This window comes from Camelus ferus, chromosome 21 (genome assembly GCF_009834535.1).
Source record: "Camelus ferus isolate YT-003-E chromosome 21, BCGSAC_Cfer_1.0, whole genome shotgun sequence".
In the NCBI taxonomy this organism is placed as follows: domain Eukaryota; kingdom Metazoa; phylum Chordata; class Mammalia; order Artiodactyla; family Camelidae; genus Camelus; species Camelus ferus.
Window position 1 is genome coordinate 1,129,229 of NC_045716.1, and position 26,613 is coordinate 1,155,841.

General features: G+C 39.2%; 1 protein-coding gene and 1 long non-coding RNA gene across 2 annotated transcripts; both read right to left on the reverse strand.

The window, feature by feature from the left end:
• On the reverse strand, positions 1-26,602 carry TSEN15 (tRNA splicing endonuclease subunit 15). Its single transcript, XM_032463553.1, has 5 exons — positions 26,382-26,602; positions 23,886-23,967; positions 23,467-23,602; positions 1,913-2,054; positions 1-1,383 (listed from the first exon to the last, which is right to left on the reverse strand). Exons 1-5 carry the CDS (start codon positions 26,508-26,510, stop codon positions 1,363-1,365), a joined length of 510 nt encoding a protein of 169 aa, XP_032319444.1. The 5' UTR covers positions 26,511-26,602; the 3' UTR covers positions 1-1,362.
• LOC116658621 lies at positions 15,376-20,142 on the reverse strand. Its single transcript, XR_004313816.1, has 3 exons — positions 19,904-20,142; positions 19,071-19,080; positions 15,376-15,386 (listed from the first exon to the last, which is right to left on the reverse strand). It is a non-coding gene; the product is annotated as an uncharacterized LOC116658621 (long non-coding RNA).
• Positions 26,603-26,613: the final 11 nt, after the last annotated feature.

The window sequence follows — 26,613 nt, forward strand, 5'->3', positions numbered from 1 at the left end:
TACAGATTTCAGGATGCCTTTATTTTAGAACATTTTTCTTATAAAAGTAATACAAATAAAGAAAAACTGAAATACTGAAAAAGACAAAGTCATCCATTCACCACCCTGCCATCCTATAATAACCACAGTTAGTAACTTATTTTCTCATCTTTTTGAACTTGGTGTGTTATTTATAGCCTTGGCCATACCCATTCATACACTTTTGTACCTTGTTTTTTTTTTTTTCACTAATATTTTCTCATGTGTTTCATTACATTCATTACTAATTTTTAATGGGTACATAATGTACCATTCATTAGCTATGTATGTTTATTGACTATTTCCCCAGACCAGGGTTGGCAACCTATGGCCCTGCATTTGTAAATAAAGTTTTATTGGAACACAGCCATGCCCATTCCCTTACATATTGTCCATTTATTTTTGCCCAACAGCAGAATTGAGAAGTTGTGAGAGAGCCTATATGGCCTGAAAAGCCTAATATTTCCTTTCCGGTCCTTTCCAGAAAAAGTTTGTTGACCCTGGCCTTAAACTTTTAAGTGGTTTATAATTTGAGCTATTTCATGTCCCAAAATGCCACCTGAAACACCTTTGTGCATATAATTTTTTATACTTTAGGCAACTTAATTGGGAGGTATTAACAAAAGTAGAAAAACTGGGTCTAGTTCATAAAGATGTTTCTAAGGTTGACACTATCCCCTACTATCCCTCTTGAAATATTCTAGCTATGACACAGTAAGGGGTGGGAGGTGGTAATAAACGTGGGAAAGAGAGGCCCAGGACTCCTGCAGGTGGAACTTCTCTGGTCCCTATTATTCTGGACATGTAATTTTATACCCTGGGTGAGCATATTTTTAGTTCTGATTTAAAGTCAACCTAAGAGGGAAGTAACAGTCATTGCAACATGAATACCAATCAAAAGAAAACCCTTACTTTCTTTTGGGGATGAAGAAACAGACTAAACTCTCCAGGTGTCACCGAGTATATAGAATGCTATTCCAGGCTAGCTATAGTGATGAAAAGGCACTGGGAGGCTGAGGGAGGGGACGAGCTGGCAGTGGTAGCGATGACAGAAGACACACGTGTTCCACCTTTCTGGGCACATCCTCGGCATACACTTGTACACAACTATAACTAAACGGTCTCCAGATAAGAGAGTTCTTAAGATAAGTAAGAAAGCAACTACCCTCTATTTTGAACAAAATAAATTCTTCTATCTGGGAGAGACTTATGCCCCAAAAAGAAAACTTATGGAATGGGACCAGCTAAGTCAACCCTGACCATCTCTGTGCCAGAAGGTGAACCAGGCTGCTGGGTCTCAATCCAATCTTGTGTGAACAGAGTAAGCACCAGGAAGTGTAGATGTCATCTCCTAAGGGAAATATTCTGCAACATAAAAAAAAAAATCAGGATGGACCTTTTCCCCAATAGACAATGTAATTTAAAATCAAAACTAGAATATTTAATGTGATCATCCCAATTACGCCAACAAAGTATGTAAAGAAATCATATACATGTATTTATTGAAATGTTCCAGTCAAAATGTCACCCAATTTAACACTTCCTAAAGGAGTGTTCTTTTGGTTAAAACTATTATAAGCCTTTATATTCCACCCCAGTTACTCATCAAATAATTAAATGCATCCTGGCTTCATGAAGAGCTCTGGGAAACTATAAATTTTCCATAGAGTAAGAAAATCAAGTCACTTTTGCGAAAACAGCTAGGAACCTGTTACTCTGAACAGAACATAGCCAGTTTTCTGAGGTACGAAAAATCAAGTCATTTTCTTGAATTTTCATATTACAAAAGAAGCAATAAGTAGGTCTATGAATGGCTTGATTCACACCTAAAATCATGTTATAATTTTCCTTTTTTTTTTCTTAACTGTTTACTGATAGTTGCCTCAAAACTGACCTGAGGATCTGGCAGCATAAATCCATCAGTAAGTTTATAATAGACGATGGTGGAATCGGACTCCACTATGGCCAAAGTGAAAGACATCGGGGAATCTGGATCACCCTGCAGTTTCCGAGCCGCCTTCAAGATCTCCCTTATCCTGAAAATAAAGTCACAATACATTTAGGATTCACAATCACTCACTTGATAATAAGATGACATCCCGTGAAATCTTGGAGAAGAGGTAGGCGATAACATTATGTCCAGAATGCTCACTTAGGAAATGTCTGAAAGCTCAAACATAAACATTCAAAGCTGTCTTCTCACACAGAGAATCCTCAAAGTAAGGGCTATGCATTGACTTTCAGCCCTTCTCTCTTGTATTCGCCCATCTCTCCTGATCATCATCTCTGAGAGAATCAAAACTGTATTTAGAAACCTACAGAATGGGACCTTAAGAGTGTTTAGTGCATCAAAATTAGTTCAAGATCCTGATTATTCATTTCCCAATTTTCCAACTTGGTGTCTTACAGTGGAACAATTTGGTATTCAGGTTTGTTTTTTAAAAAACAGACTATAACAACATTTCCCCATCTTTCAACATGGTGTTCATAATTACTACTTTAAATGGCTATATACTATTCCACTGACTCACAATTTACCCAGTCATCCCCCTATTGCTGTCAAGCTCTTTCAGGTTTCTGTGGGAAGGAGGGTGCTGATAAAGATAAGCTGGGATGAGCATCTTTCTGCAGGTAGTTGTTTGCTTTTAAATAATTCTGTTGGGTCTTTCCAAGTATCAGAATTATTAGATATGAATGTAGATATTTTTGTAATTCTCAATATGTATTCTGACACTTAAAAGCTAAAAGAAAAATATAGAGAAAGACTAAAAAAAATTATATATCAAGCATCAATGTTAGAAAGGATTTCAGTTTGCTTGCTATGGAAAATAATCTACTATACCTAATGTCTAGCTCTTCAAAGCACTATTAACCTTTGTTTACCACAAATTAAAAATCCTTATTACCTACTCAATAAAGCCTGTGTTTAATAATTCAGTAAAATGTGACTTCCAGAGGAGCTTTCTCAAAAAGGCAAATAAAAAATGATCAGTTTGTTTTTTTCATTAAGCTAACCAACTTCCCATGAATTGGAAAATGATTTACTAGCATATTAACATGCTACCACTGAATACATAAATAACTCAACACTATATTCTCTTTAGCAAAAGTCCAATTTGTCCCCTTAAAGTTCTACTCCCATCCCAAAGCAAAAATTCCTATGGTCATTCTTCTCCCATTCTGTTAGCTATTGAATTTACAAAGTACCTAAAAAGAAAACTCTCTGCTTTGAAATACTCTCACTACAACAACTACAATGCTTCTTTTTAAATCTGCAGTAGAGATGAGATTTTTACAGTGATTCTTATCTGTATTTTATTTTTTAACACCATTGTGCTACAGAGTGATTTAAAACAGCAATAAACTTCTCGAAAGGCTGAAATCAAATTGCTCTTGCTAAGCTATTATTTAATCACTGCATAATGTTGGAGTGATAACTGGTTTGTTAAAACAGTCACAAAAGGCTGTTTATCTACCACCTACCATTTATATTTACAGAGGCATGTAACCGTCTAAGGAGAGAATGAGTTTCTAAGTTTGTTTCCTCATAGTCAGACTATTTCTAAAGTGACTGTGAAAGAGTTTATCCAACAATATGGCAATACTGGATGAATAAAATGTCTACCTGGCAAAATCTCAATTCCTTTTCAGGAGTCAGCAAAGCATCACCTTCTCTCTGAAGTCTTCCCTGTCACCTTTCCCCAATCCTCCAGAGGCGCCCTGGGCAAAGCTACATTACTGTAATCACTACTTTGTATTTATACATCTAAGTGTCTGTTTTCTACTCATGTACCCATTTTGAGGCTTATAGCTTTTTTAAAAAACTTTGTTAATGCTCAATATATAGTAGAATTACTCCAGTGGAATGAATGAGGCTTTTTAAATGAAGGTTTCCACATGACTATAACCAACTCTTCAGCTATATAAACTTAAAAAAAATATTTCTGACAAACATTTTTCTAAAATTTATTATTCAATTCTATGACACTAAACAAAACTTAGAGTTGTCTTGACAGCTCAGGATCATCATTTTTGGTACTTACTGTGGGTAAATCTGGTAGATGGTGCAACAAAGAACCCTCTAGAATTTAATTTCTTAAAAGTATCTTGTATTTGTTTGCTTTTTGTTCATCAAAAAATTCAAATTTTTTTTTGTCATTTGTCGCTCCACCAGTGCGTGGTGAACTACGGTCACCTGTTTTTTTATGGCCCGTGAGCTAAGAATGGCTTTTATGTCTTTAAGTGGTACATTTTGAATAGTCATATATTAGTGCCTACAAAAAAGCCTCAATTTTGCCACTCTGTCCACAAAGCCCAAAATATTTACCAGCTGGCCCTTTAAGAAAACGTTTGCTGGCCCCCACCTGCTACACTATGACAAGGGCAAAGGTAAGAATCATAAGACATGATCACAAAGCAGTGGTTTTTTTTCAATATTATTCATTCAAAAGTCAGAGCAGCAGAAGGTTCCATTTCTAATCAGGATGTAGAAGACCTCACAGCCACCATTTCTATGACAAGGGCTTTAAAACATGCCATTTTTCTTCAATGCCATAAAAGACAGGTAAACACAAAGAAGTTCAAAGGAACTAAATCTCAGTAAGAAAAGAGCCCTTCCTGGGTAAAGCAGAGAGCACCAGATAGCCACTTCCTTCCATAAGGCCAGCTGTTAAGTCTGGGCACAGGGGCTGGAGGGGTGAGCCAGCAGCTCCACTGGGACCAGGAATGAACAGCGCTGCTTGTAAGGGCCACACGTGAACCGGTGTGGGGACTGGAATCCAGAGGGACACCAGTCCCTCCGGTTCACCAATTCTCCCTCACAGGACTTTTGCTATGTTTAAGCAACAGCATGGGAAGCTGGGGAAGGGACGCAAAATGGCAAGCGAGCTCTGATCACAAAGCCCTGCCGAAGAGGGAGCCCTGCTCCCATCCTCAAGACATCTGAAACCAGATCCGAGGTAACTAACGTTGCACCTCGGCCACGACTCCTCCTGACTTCTGATTACACTGACCAAGTGAGACCCTGGCTCTACTTGCCAGACAGAGGGAAGGACGAGATCCCTGGCGGGGGGCAGAGCATCAGCATCAGTCTGTTCTTCACACACAGTGTCCAGCCTCCAGTGAAAACTCTAAGCTGGGTGAAGAAGGAGGGAAGTGTATCCAGGAATCGAGAGCTAAAGCCAACATAAGAAGACCTTCAGAAAACTAAGGTTGTTGAAAACCTTAGATGTTGGAATTAATAAAGACTCTAAAATAACTATAATAAATGTTACAGTATTGAGAAAAAAAACCACAGACAAATGGGTGACAAAATGAAAACTTTAAGCAAAAAAATGTAAATTCTAAACAAAAGTCTAGAATCAAAACACGTTTTTAAAGGTACTGACTAGGCTTAATTGTGGGTTAGGTGGAGCCCAAGCAAGGATTTAGTGAACTTTAAAATAAGTCACAAGAAACTTAACTGAAGTACAAAAAGAAAAATTAAAAAAACAAACGTCAGAGGCCTTTGGTGCAGAATCAGTTTAACATACGTGTGATGTCCGTGTAAGCAGAATCACAGAAGGAAAGGAAGGAGAGAACGGTGCGTGCCTTAGTCTGTTCGGGCTGCTACAACAAAATGCCAGACTGGGCAGCGTATAAACAACAGAGATGTATTCCTCAGGGTGCTGGAGGCTGGAAAGTCCAAGATCAAGGCACCAGCACTGGCCTCATTCTGGCGCAGGTCCTCCTCCCTGCTCACAGCCAGCACCTTCTCACCGTGTCCTCACGTGGTGAGAGGGGCAGGGGCTCTCTGCGAAGTCTCTTTTTAAGGCACTAATGCCATTTACGAGGGCGGCTCCATCGTGGCTTAAGCATCTCCAAAGGTCCCACCTCCTAATACGATCAGAGCTCGGGGTTTCAACGCATGGAAGAGAGGGGATACATTCAGAGGGTAGAGGAGACAGCTGGGGTTCTTCCAAAGCTGGCGTCTCTGATTGTGAAGTGCCAATCTTACAAAGAGCACATAGCTGGATCTTGTTTTTATATCCAGTCTTTTAATTTCTGTCCTTTGACTGGAGTGTTGAATCCATTCACATTTAAAATTAATATTGATATTGCTGGATTTACACCTGACACTTCCCCATTTGCTTTCTATACAGCACATGTCTTTTTTTTATACCTCCTGCTCCTTGTTTACCACCTTCTTTTGTATTACATAGATATTTTCTAGTGCACCATTTTAATTTCTTTGTGGCTTCTGACCACTGAACAGCATGGGTTTGAACTGTGCATGTACACTGATATGTAGATATTTTTTCAATAGATAAGTTCTACAGCAGTACATGATCCCTGGCTGGTTGGCTCTGCAGACGTGGAGCTGCAGATACAGAGGGCTAACTGCAAAGGCACACGTGGGTTTGCAGCTGTGCAGAGGGTTGCCACTCCTGACCCCCTCATTGTTCAAGGGTCAACTGTATTTTTTTCAGTTTCTTAGTGAAGGTTCTAGAAATCACTATATGCATCTTAATTTATTACAACTGACCTCAGATTAACACTAGTCCAATTCTAAAAAACACAGAAACTGCTCCAGTAGAGTTTTATTCCTTTCTCCCCACTTTGTGCTATTATTGTCATATATATATATAGATACATAATATCTATATATTATAAACTCAATACAGTGTTATAGCATTGCTTTATACAATGCCATGTCTTTCTAAAATGTTAAGAAGGATAAAAAATATATTAACCTACATATTTAATGTTTCTGGTACTATTCATTTCTTCAAGTTACTCTCTGATGTCACTCCGTTGCTTCTATAAAGCCCCATCCTCCGTGTAATACTGTCATATGTATTACTTCATAATATGCTGTAAGTCTGGTCAGTTGATTTCTGACAAAGGTACAAAGGCAATTCGATGGAGAAAGACTTTTCAATAGATGGGGCTATAATCTGAAAACTGTACCCCTCTACGTCCACAGGATGATCGCGGTAAGCATCAGTGAGGCGGCATCCATGACAAGGCTCTGCAAGCTGGCAAGCGGTCACTGAATACAGTCTTTCTATATAGTATCTCTACCAGCGTTGCCACCTTACAAACTGGGGCATATGTTGTATCACCACCTTCCCCTTAAAAAATAATTACCACCGATGTTAAACTGCAAGGCAATTAGCTAGCTTACTATTCATAGAAGAGATCCACTTTAGAAAGAGATATTTAGATGAAGCAACCACGTGTATTAATCAGAAACCTCATTACACAGCACTGATAGAAAGTAACACTCTGAAGCCACTGCAACAGACAACTTAGAAGTAAGTTTCTTTAAATTTCCCTTACTGGCAGAGTATGACAAAGATGGGGCTCAGATGGAAGCGGGCGAAAATCTATTAAGACAACTTTACATATTTTCCTTCTCTCAAGATGTGATATTATTTAAATCAGAAACATACACACGTATCTGTGTGTAGCCACATGTACGGTTTTTCCCTAACGTAAACTGTGTGGGTACTCTGACCCATATACTGAAATTTAGGGTAAAAATTTCCATCTCATTCATATTTGTTTCCAGAGTCCTTCGATATAAATAGCAAAACATTTTCAGACTTACTCAAAACACCCATGTGGGAAACACTAACATTTGAAAATTAGCTCAGAGCTGTAAAGGGGGTATTGTCTTCAGAGCTGAGGGAAATCACTGTCCAAAATGAAGTGGAAGTTCCCGTCTCAGCACTCTGTTTACCCTCCTTGGTAGTGTGCGGGGGGAAATTACCAATGAACATGCTCAGGAATAACAGAGTGAAATCACTCACTGGCTCTGTTACTCAAAGCACACTTGGGAAGTCTTCGAAAGATTCCTCTTCAAGATCTCCTCTAGTTTAGTTCTAGCATATGTTTAAAGTAATGCCACGATCTTTCCCTGTTTGAGGTCTGTCTTGTTTATTTCCTTTATAGGATACTAATAAACTCCTAAAAATGTTTACTTTGCCTTTAAGTCAACAGATTCGCACTTTCTCAACGTCACAACAAAAGTTCCAAAGTTCTACTTAAAAACCACACATGACTGTAAAGATGCTGCGAACAGTGAAGCGCCACTAAAACACTACAGAGGCAGCCTCTAACGAGCTTCCGGTCTGAAGTCTTAGTTCAGAAACCACAGGACAAAGGTTCCTTATATGCATATTTTTTAAAAAGCTCAGTTCTTTGGAAAGATATTGTAGGGATGTTGCCACACACAAATCTAAAACAATAATTCAGATAACAAGACCCTTTATAATTCATATTTGATAGAAATTCACCTGTGTGAAACATAACCTTTGTGTGAATAGTAAGAATTTCAGGTTCTTGAGTTCGTCATATTACAAGGGGAAAAGCCCACCTAAAGAAAGAGCTAAATCAGTAATAGTCATAGCTGTTGATCAACAGTAACAGAGCTGACGTTTACAACTGTTCAGAGAGGAAGCCCAGCATACTGAAAACAGAGTCGCTCTGAAGTTTAACAGAGCTACCGTGAAAACGAGCCTGAGGCAGACACACAGGTAATACTATCTGGCCGCTGCCCTTCCTCCGAGCTATTTAAGTGCTTCCAAGAATCCCAGCATTCCTCTTTTGGTAACAGTCCCACCATAAGGACTCAGCAATCTCTGGAGATTCGCACAAAGGACAAGAAAGGTCAAGACAACATTAATTTTAACTTCAAATGTTGTCGAAATAGAATGCATCATGGGTTAAAATTATTATTAGTTTCGACCCACAGAAAGCAATTATCTCCTTCTGCCCTCTTCAATGTGGCCAAACTGAACCACGCTGTAGCTTCATCAGTGAAAGACATAACTCCCTGATTTGCCTCATTATGATATATTGAGACGACACACTGTAATGCAACTCCTGAAACACAATGCAAAACTAAATTGGTGCCCAAGGTGCCTTATTCATCCACAGGCTCAACCCTGAGGAAAGTTTCAGGAATAACAGACCACCTCCTTGGGAATCATGCCAATGCCTTCCTGCTGAAAAAAAAAAAAAAAATCAAGACAGTTAAAAATCCCAGGGGGGTTTATTGAACAATTAAGTGCCTGTGTGGTTATTCACCGAGTGGGAAGCCATTCTGCTAAAATAAACTGCAAGGTTGTTTTTTCAGGGTAAGAAAAAAAAATGCTATGTCAATTGAAAGAAGCTGCCAGAATTGGGGGTTTCACCAGCAACGGATTTCCAACAGAGGTCGTGTGAGGGCACAAGTCCTGACACGCTGGGGAGCCAGATGACAGATGTCATTTTACTAGTTACGAGGCTTCAGGCCTCCGATAAAATAATGGCCATTAAATGGATTTGCAATAAAGAACATACTTTTGGGGAGAGGAAATTTTTTTAATCATAGGGAAATAATAATGGAGTATCTTTAATCTCATAACTAAGAGTATCTTTAAAAATGTTTCGAAAAAGGAACTCAGTTCTGTTAACCCTTTACTCGACCATTAATACAAGTCCTTCCCCCAAGACTCTAAGGAAAAGAAGGATTGAAGGGGAAGAGGGGTCGGGGGGCAAGATACAGATAAAAAGGAATTTAACTAAAAGGTAAGGAGACTACCCATCGCGTTGGTAGAGTGGCTCTCAGATTTACGATTATTCTCTATCTTCAGATGCACACAGTTATAGTTACAGTGTCACATGTGGCGAGTAACAGACAAAGCCTGAAGGCAGATGCATTCTGCAGACATTCTAATTTTTTTAAGAAACTCTTGTATGGTTGCTTGTAGCATATCCTTATGTTCTTTAAGATATTATTTAGCAAGTCACTGCTGCAGGAACTGAGCAGTCTAAGAAAAGTCATTCACTTACCCAACAAATGCCTATTTAACACAAAATACCAGGTACCAGGCTAGGCGCTGGGGAGACAGCAACGAAAAGAACAAACTTCCTGCTTCCATGGAGGAAGTGGGGAAGGACGACAGCAAAAAAACACAACAAAAAAAATATGTAATATGTTGAGTAGCAATAAATGTGGTAAGTGTTATAAAGGAGGGCCACATTGTACAGTGGATGAGATGACAGCTTATACCAGAGTGATGCAGTATAGCAGAAGTGGTGAGAAATGGTCAGATTTTAGATATACTTTTAGGGGAGAACTGACAGAATTTGTTAAATTAATCTGGGAGTCTGAGAACCAGGTGGACAAAATCTAGTAAGAGATAGGGCAAGGTTATGGGACACAAAGTTAATGTACAAAAGTTAATTGCTTTCCTGTACACCAGCAATGAACAACTGGAATTTCAAATAAAAACTACACCATTTACATTAGCATTGAAAAAGTGAAATCCTGTATGTTCATGTGTAATTGAAAAATTGTGCACTACACTGGAATTTGACACAACATTGTAAAATGACTATAACTTGATAAAAGAAAGCTAAAAAAGACCCCAAAAAGTGAAATACTTAAGATACAAACCTAAGAAAAATATATACAGGATCTATGTAAGGAAAACTATAAAACTCTGATAAGAGAAATTATAAGAGATCTAAATAAATGGAGAAATAGTTTATATTCCTGGATGGGAAGAATCAATATTGTTAAGATGTCAATTCTTCCCAATGTGATCTATAAATGAAACACAATCCCAATCGAAACCCTAGCAAGCTATTTTGTGGATGTTGACAAACTGGTTCTAAGGTTTATATGGAAAGGCAAAAGACCTCGACAAGTCAACACGATACCAGAAGAACAATGTGAGAGGGCTGACGTCACCTGCCTTCCAGACTTCCTATGACGCTGCACTAATTAAGGTCATGTGGTATTGGGGATGAAACAGATAAATAGGGTAATGAACTAGAATAGAGAGCCCAGAACTGACCCACATAGATACAGTCAACTGATCTCTGACTAAGGAGGAAAAGCAATCCAGTCTTGCTTTTGAATAATCTTGTCAACAAATGGTGCTGGACAACTAGACATCAACATGCAAAAAAAAAAAAAAAAAAAAGAATCTAGACACACATCTTAACACCTTTCATAAAAATTAATTCAAAATGGAACATAGACCTAAATGTAAAACACAAAACTATGAAACTTTTAGAAGACGGCACAGGAGAAAATTTAGGTTGACTGGGTTTGGTGATGAGCCTTTAGATATAAAACCAAAAGCATGATCCATGAAAGAAATAATCGTTAAGTTGGACTCTATTAAAATTAAAAAATTCTGTTCTGCAAAAGACACTATTAAAAGAATGGAAAGACAAATCACTGGCAGGGAGGAAATGTTTGTAAAACAAATATCTGATAAAGGACTTGTATCCAAAATATACAATGAACTCTTAAAATGCAACAAAAAGAAAACAAAAAGCCTAAATAAAAACAAAAAGGGTGAAGGATCTGAACAGACACCTCACCAAAGAAGATACACAGATGGCACACAAATCTATGAAAAGATGCTCAACATCACGTCATTAGGAAATTTCAAATTAAAAAAAAAAAACAATGAGGCACTACTATGCATGAATTACAGGAGCTAAAACTCAAAAAACTAACAGTGCCACGGTGACAGGCTGCTATGTGAAAGAAGTCAGTTGGAAAGGGCTACATACTGTATGATTTCAACTACACAAAAGTTCTGGAAAAGGCAAAACTATAGAGAAAGTAAAAGTTTAATGACTCCCAGCGGCTCAGGGTAGGGGCAAAAGGATGGATATATGAAGCACAGGGGATTTTTAGGGCAGTAAAATTATACGGTATGTAATGGTGGATACATGACATTAAACATTTGTCAAAATCAATAGAACTGCACACTAAAAAGAGTGACTCCATTACAATGTAAACTATGAACTTTAGTTAATAATAATGTATCAGTCTTGGTTCAGTAACTGTTACAAATGTACCATCCTGAGGCAGGACAGTAATAACCACCAATAACTACTGTGCTGAACTAAAGCTTATATGGGAAACCTCGGCACTGTCTGTTCAACTTTCCTGTAAAGCTAAAATTGTTTTAAAAAATAAATTACATACATATGTACGTACACATACATATGTGCACACACAGACCTCCAAGGCTTTCGGCCTGAGCTTCAGAATGAACAGAGTTGCCTATTTCCTGGAAGAAGGAGCAGTTTACGAGGCAAACCAAGAGTTCTTTTAGGGACGTGGAAATTTGAGATGCCTTTTAGGTCTCAGTGGAGATGTCCAGTAGAGTTAACCCTGAGCCCTAGGTGCGTGGCGGGGGCAGAGGTAGAGACACAGACCTGGGAGGCATCAGCGTATCCGTGATGCGCCAACTGTGGAGCCAGATGAGGGCACCTGGGAGCAAGCACAAAGCACAGAAAAGCCCCGAGGTCTGAGCCCTGGAACACTTTAACATTTAGACGCCAGACACTTGAAAAGGTTCAGCAAAGAAGCTATGAAATGGCAAGAGATGGAGTCACTTAATATCCGCAAATCCCTAAATTACACTCTTGTACCAACAGCTGTTCGTTTCCCGTGTTATAACAGATTCGTATTTTCACTGGTATCTTTAGAGAAAACAGAAAACAAGCATCACAATTCCTAATACTTGGATCCAAGTAATAACCCCACCTTTGTTTCAGGAAATACCAGTGTCTCCCAAAGACCCTGAAGTGGCCAGCTCGTGACCTAGCTTCCTTTCACTGCGGGAGCCCTTAACCCACGGGGCCTCTTCTGATCTACTACTTCCCAGGAGGGTTCCTTTTTTCATATTTTCTCTCTGTCTCTCCTTTCCTCCCTTCCTCCTCCTTTTCCCATTCTCATCTCTCTCACATCACACACACACACACACACACACACACACACAACCCAGGGCTCGCTCACCAGCTGCAGGCAGGCACCCCCCCCCCCGCCATTACTAACACCCAGTTTTAACGACCGTTTGCAACTGTCATGCTCTTTCGGCCCTCAATACCTTGCTCCTGTTACTACTTCTGCCATGAACATCCGTTCCCAACCCATTCCACATGGAATGCCTACACATATTTCAAACGACTCCTCCTGCAGGAAGCTTTCCCAGACTCCCCCACCTCCTAAAGCACCAGCCGAGGTTCCTTGTCCTCCCTCTGCAGTCTCCCTCAGAGCCCTGGACACATCCCTCCTCGCCTTCACTACGTCTGATACAAATGCCTGTCCCAGCCCTGGACTGTAAGCATTTTGTTTTGTACCCCTTGAGTGCAGCACACAACAAGTGGCTAATTAATGGATGAGCAACCTAGAAAACGCTGGGGTAATATGCAAGCTACTTCTTTATCCTCCTCCCACAAAACAAAACGTGCTCCTACTTTGCCTCTAGATAGTCTGTAACTGTATTTATATTCATTATATTTCATGCTTAAAGAAAAAGTATAACTATATCCATTCATAATTTTTTTAATGAACATTACTTTAGTATAAGAATAAATAAAATTTTAATTTTCCCTACACATCTCAGTGTTTTAAAATACGGGTTTTCTTCTCCTCATAAAGCCACTGATACAATGGATTTAAAAATAAACAGCTGGTCCATTTTTATTATCTGGGTTACTGCTGTGGTAACACACAAACAGCTAATAAAATATTTTTAAAATAATCATGCTCTTTAAAAAAAGAAAATGACTATTTACAGTCTTTATGAACTATATTTAAAAGCTACAGTGACGCCGACAGAGAAGAAAGAACTGCACTTCCTTTGAATCAACGTTAGGAAGAAGGGAGAATGTATCCTTTTCGAAATGTTGAAAACATTGACAACAATGTTGTAGGAAACAGGTTGATACGGTTCAATAAGCTAGACACCAAATTAAAAACGTCACAGGCTAGAAATCCTGACTGTGTCTCTGACACTCATTTCTCTGTGTAATGAATTGTTTTCACTTCTCTTAAGGCATAAACTGTACAAGAATCTTGCCAGAAGAAGTCTGATCGAACCAAACGACAAAAGTTCTTAGACTTTTAGCCTTATGGCCGCTGAAGTGGCGAAGACCACTTTGGTACATGGAATGTTGAAGACTTCTTCTGTATTTCTAAAGTAATAGTCAGACTGGAAGATGCTAAGAAAGAGAACATTTAGAAAAAGTATCTCTCAGATAAATTGGCTGATGGTACCCATTTTAAAGAGGTTATCAATCACCATAGACCAAGAGAGATGCCATTAATTTGTGGGGTTGGGGGATAAAATGGTCACTGGAGAGGCTCCATCCTCACTGAGCTATCCACTATCCTGCTCTGGCAGCGAGAGAAGAGGGCCACTTACACTTCAGTCAGGTGTAAAAGGATGAATGATTCATTGGTATTACTAAGTAAGCAACTACGATCTTTTGTAACAAAGGAGATTCATAGAGCGTTTCAAAAAACAGTATCTTAACTGTCCCTGGATCTCCTAATTGCACAAAACACTTTGCTCAGCTTTTTTTTAAAAACTTATGTATAAAGACAGACAAGCTTAAAATATGGCAACTGAGGTTTCAGTTTTTAGCTCATCCCTCATATTTTACCGAAGAAACTAAATCGACATTGAAATTGGAAGATGACGTAAGTTCTATTAGGAAAAAAAAAATTGGTAGTTAAAAAATAGAAGAAAATTTTTTTCCTCACAATGTGCTCTGGGTCCTCGTGTAAGTTTCTTACGCTATTTCCCCATAAACAATCCCCTAGAACACTAACACTGTCACAGAGCCCCGGGACGCTGCTGTCCTAGCTTTGTCGTGGTGTGCTTCACCCGCGAGAGAAGCTGGTTAAGATATCCGAACACCAGCTTGACTCCACCTGCTACCTTAGCTCTGATAAAAGCCCCTGGATTTCATTAGGGTTCCTCTGGTTGTTCCAATAAATTCACCAGCTCTCCGTGACCCCTATGAATTTATTCATATGATTTTATACAACTGCAGGGTCTGGGGAAACCACAGTCATAACCTCTAGAGTCACTGACCAAACCTGCTGCGTGGAGTCTTGGATTCACTTTAGTATGAAACAATCTGAAGTCCTTTCCAGATGCATATACCACCCAAATACATAACCTAATGTAGTATCCTAACATGTAAGCTAAAGATTCTTTTACATGAGCTTTAGGAAATAGTTTTAGATGAGAGAAAAAGGAGCTGAGTCCCTCCCTTCAAGAAGTGCAAACAACTTGCCACTCCACCAGCATACTTTCCCCACTAGATAGCAGATATGGGCACTTTACCAATTCTCTTCTCCCACTGGAGACCAGCAAGTAGTATTAAGTCAATATTTTCACAAGGGACTAGTATTCACAAGACCCTCTGAGACGTGAAAAAAATGCTGAAGTGTTTCACCTATGAACAAATATTATGTATAAATGTTTTACAGAAAACACTAGTCACAAGTTGTACTTTGCTCAAAGTAATGCATTCACTCACTGCTATTCAAGTACACATTCTCTCTGCAATGTACTCTTGCCAGGAACTACGTACATAAAATCACCAGGTCCAAAGCCTGGGAAAGTAAGCAGGAAATGGATACAGAAAGTGTTTGGGTATTCTTAGAAATTCACACACACGAAATGTCATCTAGAATTGGTACCTTTTAAGGAGTCACCAGATACATATACACCAGAAAATAAATAATGGAATGAATAAGCCATGCAAATGTATTCGCAGCTCTGCCCCTCAGCAGTCAAGCAGCAGGACAGCTACTGCGGTAGCTTTAAGGGCTGCAGTGCGATTACTGTTATCACTGGGGAAACATTTTGCAACTAAGTTGTACTGAACTATGTAAATGATAAGAGTGTGGTCCAGTTTTACAAACAACAGACTCCAAAACTTGGGACTTGAACAAAGGAGAGAGCCATCGTGTCTTCCACGCAACATGCCCTTTGTAAATAACCGGCAACTGCGCCCGCAGCAACTGTGCCCGCTCCTCGGGCTCTCAGGTTTTGTACACCACCCAGACTTCCTAGTAATGAAAACGTCATTAGCGTTGTTGAAGAATCAAGCAGCTAAGCAACACAGGCCAGAAGTGTGCTCAGGTGGGTTGTGCACAATAAAGCATCAGGGCTGGCAGGCCGCGTTTTAATATAAAATTAATATTCTCCGTAATGTATCACCATTCTCATTGGCTCACATTCTACCGTGCTTTTTGAGTGAGAGTCAAAGGGGGAAGTCAGGTCCTGGGAGGTGCTGGCAACAACTTATCAACGGAAGCCCTACTGTTTCTACGCTGCAGTTGAAGGGAACAGACTAGAATGAATTAGTATCACGGTTCAGAACAACAACAACACAAACAAAGGTGAGAAGCACCGTGAAGAGCTAGGCATTCAGCATGGGCAGCCACTGAGACCACACAGAGGGGCAGCCACTGAGACCACACAGAGAGGCAACCAGATACTATGTGCCCCTGAAGAAAGAATAGATTAGGAGCTATAGCCTTTACTAACATGATCAAATTGTATTGAATCAAGCTGCTGGTCCCAGCTGCCAATCTGCAGAAAACAGAGCAGACAGAGAAACGCTGAAATGCACCACGAGTACGCCACACAATAGCACAGCCAAACAAAAAGTACTGAAAGGAGAACAAAGCTGGAGGACTTAGCTACCTCATTTCAACTTTTTCTTTAAAACTACAGGGATCAAGACAGTTTGGCACTGACATAAAGACAGACATACTGATCAACAGTGCAGACTAGAGAGTCCAGAAACAGTCCCACACAATATGATTAACGGATTTCCAACAGAGCTCACATGGTAATTAAATGGAATCTTTTCAATAAATGATGCTGGAACAATTGGACATGCATTTGCAAAAAGATAAAAAAGAAAAAAAAATCTTGACCCTTAGCTCAAACCATATATAAAATTCAACTTAAAATTAATCATAAGACCTAAAAGTAAAAACTAAGATTATGAAAGTTCTAAAATAAATACATATATATGGGAGAGAATTTTATGACTGGAGGTTCACCAAGTATCTGTTACACAGAACACAAAAGCTAAAACTATAAAAGAAAAAAATGATAAATTGGACATAATCAAAATTAAAAACCTCCATTCTAAGGGAATTAAGGAAACAAAAAGATAAGCCACAGACTGGGAGAAAATATTTTCAAAAAAGGTATTTGATAAAGGAACTGTATCCAGAACACATAAAGAACTCTTCTTATTCATGGGAAGACAAACAATACAATCTGTACAATATAGGCAATAGATTTCAACTGATACTTGATCAAAGAAGAGCTACGGGTGGCAAATAAGTACATGAAAAGATGCTCAACAGCATTAGTCATTAGGAAAATGCATATTACTCAATGAGATACTTCTAAAAACCTAACTGAATCACTACAATTAAACTGATAATCCAAAATGTTCCTAAGGATGTGGAGCAACCAGAACTCTCACACACTGCTGGAGGGAACAGAAAATAGCATAACTACTTTGAAAAATAGTTCGGCAGTTTCTTATAAAGTTAAAAATACATTTACCATGTGGGCGAGTAATTCAATGCCTACGTATTCACCCAAGAGAACAGCAAGCCGATGTCTACACAAAGACCAATATGAGAATGTTCACAGAGGTTTCATTCATAAAAGCCAAGAAACCAGAAACAACCCAAATATCCAACAACTGATGACTGGATAAACAAATTGTGGCACATGCATACAATGGAATACTACTCAGCGACAAAAAGGACACCCTCGTGATGCGTGCAACAGCATGGAAGACTCTCCAAACCACGATGCTGTGTGATGGGGCATGACCCAAAAGGCTATGATTCTATTTATACGGTATTCTGGAAAAGACAAACTACAGGAACTGATGACAGAGCGGCATGAGGGAAGTTTCTGAGGAACTGCAGCACTGGTTACATCAGCATATGCGTTAAGATTAGATACTGTAATCTATACAATATAGATGACAGATCTGTGCATCTGAAAAGAGTGATTTTTACTGTACATGTATTTTACCTCTGAAGTCTGGCTTCCCTTAAAAAAAAAAGGGCATGACTAAACTACAGAGACACACAGGAAGTTACTATTATAAAAGTAAGAGTAATGGTTACTTCTGTGGGGAAGGAAAAGGTTATGCCTGCGACAGGGCACAGGGAAGGGGTTCTGGGATGGCTGGAAAAGCTCTATTTCTTGACTTAGTGGTGGTTACCAGTGTTCAAGATGATTGCCTTATAACTCAGTCTATACATTTACATTGTGTGGTTTTCTGCATCTGGTTTTATTTTACAGTGAAAGACTTTCAAATCACCAACAAGGCAGGAAAAGCTCTAGTAGCAGGGAGACCTCGCTATTTAATATGAGATCCTGGTGTAACTGACTTAATCCTTTATTGTCTTTTGGAAACAGCAGAGCATAAAATCTCAAGCTTCTCGTATGTCAAACTAGGATAAAACAAGTACCCTTTGTACCACTAAGGATTTTAGAGGTGGTAAAATGAGAGTATACTTGTGAAGGTACTTTGAAATACTTATTCTATATGAATGCAAAATACTTATGACCACACGGAGTAACCCACAGCATCACTCCCCTGGTCAAAGCCCTTCAATGACATTATCCACGTAGCAGTCATTTTTACAGAGTTCTTTCTAGAAACCTAGGACTCAACAGACGTGATTCAGGGCCAGGGAATCACGTATATTACAGACTGTGCCTTGCACAAGGATGCCTGCTACAAGTGCATCTGAAATCTGGTTTATGCTGTTTCCTGAACCTTGAATTCTGATGAAGAGACTTTTTTTGGATGACCAGAGGGAGTATCATTTTTTAATCCACTCAAAGGTACTTTATGAGCTAGCTGTAGCTCTGTTCAAAGGTTCCCCCCAAACTAACACCTTCTTTTTGTCAAACAAAAACAATGTAAACGGTCTGAAAAGCCTCTGCATCACTAAGATAAGACATGAACAAGCACGTTTTGTATTTGTAATTTCCCTGATTATATACAGATTTGAGCATCTGGGTTCCTCTTCTCTGAACTGCCCTTCTCATATTCCTTGCCCATGTTTTTTAATTGGTTTGTTTTTGCCTTGAGTCACAGAAGTTATTTATACATTCTGAATTAATCTTTGCCAGCTACATGTCAGTAAATCTCTTCTCCTAGTCTATGGAAACTTACATATTGTCAGTGGGACCACAAACTGATAACCTTCTAGAGAGCAAGTCAGTAATAACCAATAGAGACAGAGGTGTAAATGCTGTCTATCCTAGCCCAGCCATTTTACCCCCAGGCTTTGACCTTAGAGAAACTCACACGTGAGAACAAGGACACACTTCCATGGCTACTCACGACAGTACAATCTGTGACAGCAAAAAAGCGAAAACAGGGACGGTCTTCATGACGCAGGCAGACCCTCCCCCTTGTTTCCCGTCCTTCCCTTCTTCTCTCATGAGTTCTACACGTTCATTTGTTCATTAGCGGCCTTAACTGATATCATTAAGCACCTACATGCTAGGCAGGCAGTCATGCTTAACTACCTGAGTTATCCTACTAAAACATGGTCTCCTACCACCTTCAGGAAGCTTTCCTGTCCTCCTTCTGGGACCTAACACAACCTCGTGTACTTATCAGTACTCCATCACCCCTGTTATTCAATTACCTAACAAGAAAGTAAGTGGAGGTGGTCCCCAATTACACAGTTAATTAAATCTCTGAACAAAGGACAATTCTGCTTTTACTAGCTCTCATCTAACAATTACCAAAAAAGTGAAATAAAATTTATTTTCCAAGCCAACATTTAGTACTAGAACATTACTTTCAAGAGGATGTCTTAAATACCACACAATCTTACTCATATGCAGAATCTTAAAAAAACAAAAACAAAAACAAAAACTCACAGATACAGAGAACAGACTGCTGGTTACCAGAGGCAGTGGGTCGGGAGTGGGTGAAATGGGTGAAAGGAGTTAAAAGGTACAAACTTCCAGTTACAATATACGTAAGTCATGGGAACGTAGCGTCCAGCAGTGACTACGGTTAATAATACTGTACCACATATTTGAAAGTGGCTAAGAAAGTAGATCTTAAGCGTTCTCATCACAAAAAAAAATTCTGTTAACTATGTACGGTGACGAATGTTAACTAGACTCAATGTGATGATCATTTTGAAATATATGCAAATATCAAATCATTATATTTAAAACTAATATATAATGTTGTATGTCAATTATACCTCAAAAAAGAAAGAGGCTGGCTCAACACGGTATCCCCAGCACTTTGGTCACTTCCTGACACATAACACTCAGTAAACATTTGCTACATAAAGATAAAAAGTCTAAGCGACATTATCCAAAAAGAATGAAACTTAAAAGTGAACACAGAGTGATTTACTCTGTAGACGATTTATTATTGAACAAAGTAAGAGCTGTTTGCTCTCTTAAATTTAGAAAAAGTGTATTTTTTTTACGGTGAGCTGCCTTCATAAATTCCTACCCAAATACTTTTAGGACTTGCCTTAATGAATTTCTTCCCCATACAAGGTTGCCAAAGATTCAAAGTCAGTAATTTTCTTCTCTGTGTTACTAATGAAGGAAAATTCCTACATTAACCACAAACATCTGAAATTGCAGCATGACTGTTAGATATGTAACATTTCACATATAAAGTACACATGGAAGTAAAAATAGATAAGAGTTTGCCTTCTACCTAAAAATGTCACTTCTGTTAAAAATGCAGGAAGGAAATCAAACAAACACACAAATCTTTATTTGCTAAAGGTTATTTGCATGCTTTGAGTTGAGAAAATTTTACGGCATGAAAGGCATAATAAGTCTCATCTGTTTTTGGGCTCATTTGTGCTATTTGCTAAATTTTACTGCATAATATATTTATATTTATATAAAAGCAAGACATGTAGACTTAAGCCCTCTGAGTTATTAAGTGCAAAGGTGTAAAAATAGATCACTAAGTTATCCTTCCAACTAATTCTATTTAAAGAAAAAGACAAGCTTAAGAAGCTAGAAAAGCAATAACAAACAGCTGGGAAAAACTAGAAATTAACAGGACACAAATAGTACTTCTAAACTTTTGAAATGATTTTGATTCACATAGGCTATTTTATTTTTTAGGATTAAATTTAGGTTAATTCTAAATGGTAGTTCCTTGTCCAAGCAAATAATACAACAATAATACTAGGATGGTATTTGTTACAGTAATTAAAAGACACAAAAGGAGAGATTTAAGGAATGAATGAAGTCTCTTAGACAGAGGAAGGCTTGGAAATGGTATGAATAAAATTGTTGTGTATTGATTCTCAAACACACAGAAAAATCCCACAGTAGAAGCCTCTGAAAGAAGTGTATGAATAGCCTGATATATCAAACAAACAATTCTCATAACAAAGCACATGTACAAAAAATACTTAATAGAAATCTAAAAACGAGTTTCATACAGTTCTATGGAAGACACACAATGAAAATACCCAATTATGGTAGCTTTGATTTGGAAGGGAACTTACACATTATCTACTGATAATCTATATCCCTCAATAAAAGATACAGCGAAACCAGAAAAATTGGGTGTGTTGCCAATCATCAAACAACATGTTAAGTGTCAATGCCAAGACCAGAACCCAGGTCTATGGCTTCAGTACAGTGCTCTTTCCACTAGATCACTATGCATTTAACCACAGAGAATAAGGAAAAAAACAGGTATTCATCAAAGTGCTTCATGCTGAAATTTCAGGTGCTCTGCCCTCTTCACTACTTAGACACACTCTCAGAGACAGTTATGTGCAGACTGTCCTTTCTATCTGCCCCGCAGCCTCAGAGGTTGAGGGGCTCCTCCTCCAGCTCAGTATTAATCTCTTCAACTAGTCTCTTGAATCCACCCCTCCCCACGGCTCAAGAATGTTGCTCCATCAGTATTACCTTCACTACTTTCTGTAGGACAATTCACAGGGCAGCTGGCTGCCCTCAGAATGAGCAGGTGAGAGAGCGAGCCCAAGACAGAAGCCGTGGCCTTTTATAACCTCATCTTAGAGGTAACATCTCATCATTTTTGCCAACATTTATTTGTGAAAAGCAAGTTACTAGCTCCAGACCACATTCCAGGGCAGGGGAATACACGAAGGCGTGACCATCAGAAGGCTGGATTATAAGAAGCCATGTTAGAGGCTGCCTGCCACAGCTTCTAAAGAGGAAAAGCAAAAAGGGAGACTGCTAACCATATACCAGGACTTCTTAGGAGCAAGTGATTAGGAAAGTGTGGTATTGGCACAAGCATAGATATACTGACCAATGGAATATAAAGAGAGCCCAGAAGTGAATCAATGCATAGACAGAGCTGTGGAAAATGACAGAGATGATACGTCAGATAATAAGGAAAGGTCACTATTCAGTAAGTGGAGGTAGAAAGAATGGTCATCCATATGGAAACTGGGTCCCTAATCTTCCTCTCACACCACTGGAAAAAAAGGAAACTTTAAAACTCAGTGAAAATATAGATGAACTTCTTTTAGACCTTTAGATCATAAAGTTTAAACTAGACACAAAGATATTGATTATAAAAATGGGTAAATCTAACTATACTCAAATTAAGACCTGTTAGTCATCAAAAGATACGTGGAAGACAGATTTTTAAAGTTGGGAAACACAACCAAAGGGATTATTATCAAGGAATATATAAAGAACTACTAGAAGTCAATGAGAAAACTACAAGCAATCCAACAGGCAGAGGATATGAACAGACATTTCTCAAGAGAGGAAATAATAAATATATAAACAAATGTTCAATATCAGAGAAATGCAAATTAAGAAATTTGAGATAACCCATTCAACTGGCAAAAATGTAAAAGTCAGACAACACTAAATACCAGAAACCACACAGCTCCAAAAGATCTTGTTTACATTGCAGGGGAAAGTAAACGGAGGCTACCACTTAGGAAAATAGTTTGAAATTATCCCCTGAAGTTGAACATTAGCAACACTCCAACATCAAGAGAGTAGATGTGAAAACTGGTACCATCACCCGACAGAACACTATATAGCAGTCACCCCCAAAAATACACAGTAAACTTTAGCAATATAATATTAAGTCTATAAAGTCAGCCTCAAGATATTACATACCTTTTTATAAAGTTAAAAAGATCGAAAATAATTTTGAAATCCAAGTCATTGTAGAATAGATACATAAGATTATACTGTGTAGCACAGGGGAATATATACAAGATCTTGTGGTAGCTCAGAGAAAAAATGTGACAATGAATATATATATGTTCATGTATAACTGAAAAATTGTGCTCTACACTGGAATTTGATACAACATTGTAAAATGATTATAAATTAATAAAAAATGTTAAAAAAGATCAAAAATAAAACAACTCATAACAAACATGAAAAATACAGTAAGTGTTAACTTAATAAATACTTCTTAACCACTCATATTTAACATATTCCTCAAATAACCAAGAGGAAAGCAATGATCCCTGCACCCCAAATTCCTTTTAAAATATATTCCTGCCTTTAATTGAATGATTCCTAGTGCTTTTTTCAGGAAAGGGACTAACCTGTTAAACAAAGATCAAAATCACCTGCCTACCTGTTATGGCTGAGGGACGCATTGATGGGTGTAGGCACCACAGTTTGTAGTCCTTCTCCTTCGATCTCAGTACCAAGAAGGCAGATGAGCTGGAGATCTGGTAATCCCACACAGTTCACTTCATGCCAACTTTTACCTGAAAGTGCATCATCGAATGGACAGTTATGTTTATTAAAAATAAAAGATAAAAATTCCAAACATCTACCTAATACTGAGCTGAGCAAACACTGCTTATAAAGCTGTCTTCTCTTATCTTCTAGTATTTTCTGTTACCCAGTAATTCTCAATGTAAATGAATAAAGAAATCATAAAATTGACAAAATTAACAGCAAATACATAAATGCTATATCCCAACCCAACTCACCATCCCCTCCCCCCCCAACCCCAATAACAAAACAATAATAAAACAAATGACTTACTCTCCATGAGGTCCAGGTAAACCAAGAATGCTATATAAACTTGGGTGGCATCTCCTATATCTAACTCCATCATTTCTAAATACTGAAAATCAAAATGTAATTGTCAAACAGAGAAGAATCTCTTAATATTTTCTTTCAGTCAATAACTACTCATCAAATACATAATATATTAAGACTCTCTTACAGGTATAGTGGGAGTTACAAGGCAATTAAGCCCTGCTCCCTGACTCTAAAAAAAACTTTTGATTATCAGAGCAAACACTGCACACTTGCAATTGTTAAGTAAATAATAAAAGATGACAGTAAGTGATTAAAAATCAAATGAATGGAATTAAAAAAAAAAACAACATGACACAACAGGTCAAAGGAGCTCAACTCAGGTGGCTTGGTTAGTGAATGTTTCTTGGCAGAGGTGGGATGCAAACTAGGACCCCGAAGGACATGTGGGATTTGCATAAATGGAGAAGGCAGAGCAACGATGTGAGCAATCACACAAAAGTGGGAATAAGCACCACATACGCAAGGGCCTATAAAGAAAGAACTTATCGCAAAGAAGTAGAGACATTTTTTAATGGGACTTTTGTTGGAGCATGTTAATGTAAGCCTCTATTTCCCTGGTATCTCATTTGCCTGTGGAGAAAGTCTGCTAGAAGACCACTCCTGGCCTCTCTCCCCACACCTTCTTGTTCAAGAGTAGGGAGTTCTTTAATTGTTGGATCTTGAAGAAAGGACCGAGCAAGCCGCTGCTGCTTTCATACTTGTCGGTCAGCATTGGGTGAGCATTCTTCAGAAGCCTGCCCCTGCAGGAGAAGCCTGAGGTAGTGCAGCTATGTCAATGACTAGATGGGTAAGCAGGGCTGATGCAGCGGTAGGCATCAGCAGGCCCGCAGGGGTGCAGATCTGAAATCACACTTTCCCATCAGCATCCTCCTAGGTATGTGCAGGTGCAGGAGAAGGATTTTATTAGTTAACTCCTAAATCTCAAATGTGTTTGAAAATAACACAGAAAAGGCCACTGGGGTGGCAAGGTCTGGATGGTCAAGCTAAAAGTTTGAATTTTACCCAGAAGGAAATTCTCTAAGCATGAGAGTAATATAATGAAAGTGGTGTTTAAAGATAATAAAGTTGATACCGTGTTACTGGATGAACCTAAGTAATTTTCAAAGTGAGTAATACAAATGCAGAACTGGAAAATCAAACACCCAATATTTTTTCTTTTCTTTTTTTTTAAAATCAATTAGATCCTTCAAGAAGAAAAGTCAAAAGAGAAAAGTTGATGGTTAGAGCCTATTGGGCTGCTGACTTTAAAGAGAAAAAAAATCTGTAAGCATGAAAACTAAATCATACCATCAAATCTAGATGAAGTTTTTAAAACCTGTTACTGGTGTTTCACTTATTAAATACTTATGTAGTGTTTACTATATGTCAAGTGCTTTACCACTATTAACTGATTCAATCTTGTAACGGCCCTATAAGGTCAGTCCTTTTCCTATCCCCATTTTACAGATGAGAAAGCTGAGGAACAATGAGATAAAATAACTTGGAGGAAAAAAAAATCACAAAGCTGGTGACAGAACCAGGATTCAAACTCAGGCAGTCTGACACTGAGTTCATGCTCCTAATCATCGTGTGGCCTCTCCATGCTAAGACACTTTTTTTAAGGCCCTGAATAACATCTCCACGCTAGTGTCTGACTTTCTCACCTTGAGGGGATCAGAGCAGGAGGATAAAATCAAGCAAAAGAAGATGCAAAAGGATTAACTCTTTTCAGACTTAAATCTTCACGCTTTTCTTTTTCTTGACTGCTTTTAGATGATTATGAAATATTGCTCCCCAGCAGAAGGCTACAGTTCAACTAAAGTTACTAGACCAAAGTATCCAGTTCCTGAGATTCCTACAAAACCCCTATTGCCATTCACTGTCCATTCATCGCTTGGAACATTACTCGTACAAGGGAGCAATTTGCCAAATAGAAGCAAGAGTAGACTGTGCCCAAACCTCTATCACGGTGGACTCCGGCCTCTTATCCACGGCCCACTAACTGTTTTGCTTGGTTAATGTGAGGATTAAATGAGACCATCCCCAGAACGAGCCCTAGAAAGCAAAACTGTGATATTAGTGGCATATTAGTGGGCTTTTCAAAAGGAAAGATACTGGGTGTTGGATTTTCCAGGTCTGCATTTGTATTATTCACTTTGAAAATTACTTAGTTATTATCTGGCTTGAGACGCGATGGGTTTAAGGCTTTGCACCCCAAGTTACAATGGCCTGAGGGAGAGAGGAGGGGGGCGAGGTCAGAGCAACAGCTCAACTCATTTCAACAAAGAAAGACAATACTGCCCGTGCATAAGAGGCCCCCTTCCGTGAGGTTCGCGGCGGGGAAGCTCGGCGACCCCGCCGGGCAGGGGGTCCAGGGCCCTCGGGCGAGCGCGGCCCGGGCGTTCCGCACAGGCCAGGGGCCGGCCCCCGCGCCCTGCTCCTCTCGCGCCTCCTGACCTTGGGGTGCGTGCCCATCCAGGCGTCCTCGGGGGCCCATGACGGGGCGCCGGCCGCGCCGCCGCGATCGCCGCCCGGGCCCGGACGGCTGCAGCCCGCGGGGGGCTGGGGCTCGCCGCGCTCCTCCATGCCCGGCCGTGCGGCGCGCCCGTGGTGCACCGCGCTCCGCCGTCCCCGGCCCGGCCAGAAACAGCGGCACCGCGCGGCTGGGTTCCGCTTCCCGTGGTCCGCG

What these genes read in the sequence shown, in the direction of transcription:
- TSEN15 (XM_032463553.1), bottom strand. Translation starts at nt 26,510, where the DNA reads ATGGAGGAGCGCGGCGAGCCCCAGCCCCCCGCGGGCTGCAGCCGTCCG. An exon ending in TTACCTGGACCTCATGGAGA is followed by an intron (nt 23,603 to 23,885) that starts GTAAGTCATTTG and finishes ATGCACTTTCAG; the next exon opens with GTAAAAGTTGGCATGAAGTG. An exon ending in GCGTCCCTCAGCCATAACAG is followed by an intron (nt 2,055 to 23,466) that starts GTAGGCAGGTGA and finishes CTTTATTTTCAG; the next exon opens with GATAAGGGAGATCTTGAAGG.